The sequence below is a fragment of the Diaphorina citri genome, unplaced genomic scaffold, assembly GCF_000475195.1.
Source record: "Diaphorina citri unplaced genomic scaffold, Diaci psyllid genome assembly version 1.1 scaffold4781, whole genome shotgun sequence".
Classification (NCBI taxonomy): domain Eukaryota; kingdom Metazoa; phylum Arthropoda; class Insecta; order Hemiptera; family Psyllidae; genus Diaphorina; species Diaphorina citri.
The window spans coordinates 7,428-9,274 of NW_007382171.1; the positions used below are offsets into that span (position 1 = coordinate 7,428).

The following is a 1,847-nucleotide window of genomic DNA, read 5'->3' on the forward strand; positions in this document are numbered from 1 at the left end:
AAAAGTGCTAATGAATCTATTGTGAAAGCTAAAACTAAAACTCCCAATATTAACAAACCTACCTCTATCACAAACAGTAAACCCCCTAGTGTTACGAAGTCTTTAGCTAAAGTTAACTCAAAAAAGGAAAATAAATCTTTTAATACACAGACACCTAAGTCTTCAAATAATACACTGACACGTAAATCTAATAAATCAATTACAGACACCTCATTAACAAACACCAGATCCCCTAATACTCCGGCCGCCTCTTTAATTAGTATAGAATCGGTAGACAAAGTGTCTCGGGAAGCGTCACCTAATGAACAGCACGTGTCAAGGTCAGGGACAAAGTCAGGTGTCAAATCTCCATGTGTCAAATCTTCAAATAATAATCAACAGGGTGTTTACACCAACTCTAACTCAGTTGTGTTTTAGATTTGGTTGAATAAACATCTAGTGATTTAAAATTAATTTTGTCGTGTGATAAAATAATTCATTTTTTTCCTCATAAGATTATTTCCATTTTTTCCTCAATAATAACGTGTATCAATTCCTAGTGATTTGGTGTAGACCTGGTATAGGTATTTTTAACTTTTCAATATCTAAGTTACAATGAGTGATGATAGGAAGAAATCTGATGGAGACTCCCAAGTCGGAAAAGAGCCTTGCAGCTACAAAAAGTACTCGAATGAAGATATCATGGGAGTAATGAAGAAAGCCATGGAGAAGTTGACTAACGTGGAGAAGAAATTGGAGAAAGCATTGGCGGAGAATAGAAAGCTTAGAGAGGAAGCGGAAAGCAGGGATAAAGAGGTTATAGCCCTCACAAAAAGAATCGATACGTTGGAGCAACGGTCAAGGATCAACAACTTGGAGATAGCAAACTTCCCGGCCACAACAAACGAGAACCCTGTGGAGATAGTGAAAGCAATTGCTGGAAAAGTCGGAGTGGAAATCTCGGACAAGGATATACAAGCTGTTCACAGAGTTCCAAAGTTCAACAAGAATGCTCCTAAGAACATTGTTGTACAGTTCTGCTCCCGCTGGACAAAAAATATAATTCTTGATGCCTGTGCTAGATACAGAAAGAACAACAATGGCAAGATAATGGCTCAGGATGTGAATCGCTCCCTAAGAGATCAACCCATCTTCATCTCAGAACACCTGACGCCCAAGAACAAACAACTGCTGCGTAAAACAAAGGAGAAAGCAAGACTTGTCAATTGGAAATACATTTGGACCAGAGATGGAAATATCTACACCAGAAAAGATCAGAATTCACAAACTAGAGTTCAGATAAGAGAAGAGTCAGACCTGGCCAATGTACAATAGCAATGTAGCTTCAATGTTGAAAGACTAAGTACAAACATACCAAGGAAATCCGTAAGACTTATATTTGCCATTCTTATTGTTTACATTATCACTAATTATTTTATTATTAGCACAGTCATAGTTCCTATTTTTGAAATTGAACCCTTTACGCCAATTTCAGTAGTAACCTTTCAAATTTTACCTTCATTTATCAGCTTCACATATCAAATATTTTATCTACCTAGGTACTTACTTTTCTTTTCCACCCAAATTAGCATAAATGGCTGATATACATGATCATATTCCTTTATTTAATATCACCTACGAGGGAGATGAGGCCTATGTGGGAGACATAGAATCCTGTAAGGCTTTTTTAAGTGAGACTCACGACCTTAAAATTTTCCAAGTAAATATTTGTAGCATAAATAAGAATTTTGATCAATTGTTGGTACTTCTTAAAGCACTTGGCACAGAGTGTGACTGTATTGTCCTTACGGAAGCCTGGCTTACAACCAAGTTAAATATTAACCTTTTCCAAATTGCAGATTACAATA

At 36.5% G+C, this 1,847-nt stretch overlaps 1 protein-coding gene across 1 annotated transcript; it reads left to right on the forward strand.

Annotated features, from left to right (window-relative positions):
* The first annotated feature begins 594 nt into the window (after positions 1 to 594).
* LOC108253923 lies at positions 595 to 1,314 on the forward strand. The gene has a single exon (XM_017448750.1). It carries the CDS (start codon positions 595 to 597, stop codon positions 1,312 to 1,314), a length of 720 nt encoding a protein of 239 aa, XP_017304239.1.
* Positions 1,315 to 1,847: the final 533 nt, after the last annotated feature.

What these genes read in the sequence shown, in the direction of transcription:
- LOC108253923 (XM_017448750.1), top strand. Translation starts at nt 595, where the DNA reads ATGAGTGATGATAGGAAGAAATCTGATGGAGACTCCCAAGTCGGAAAA.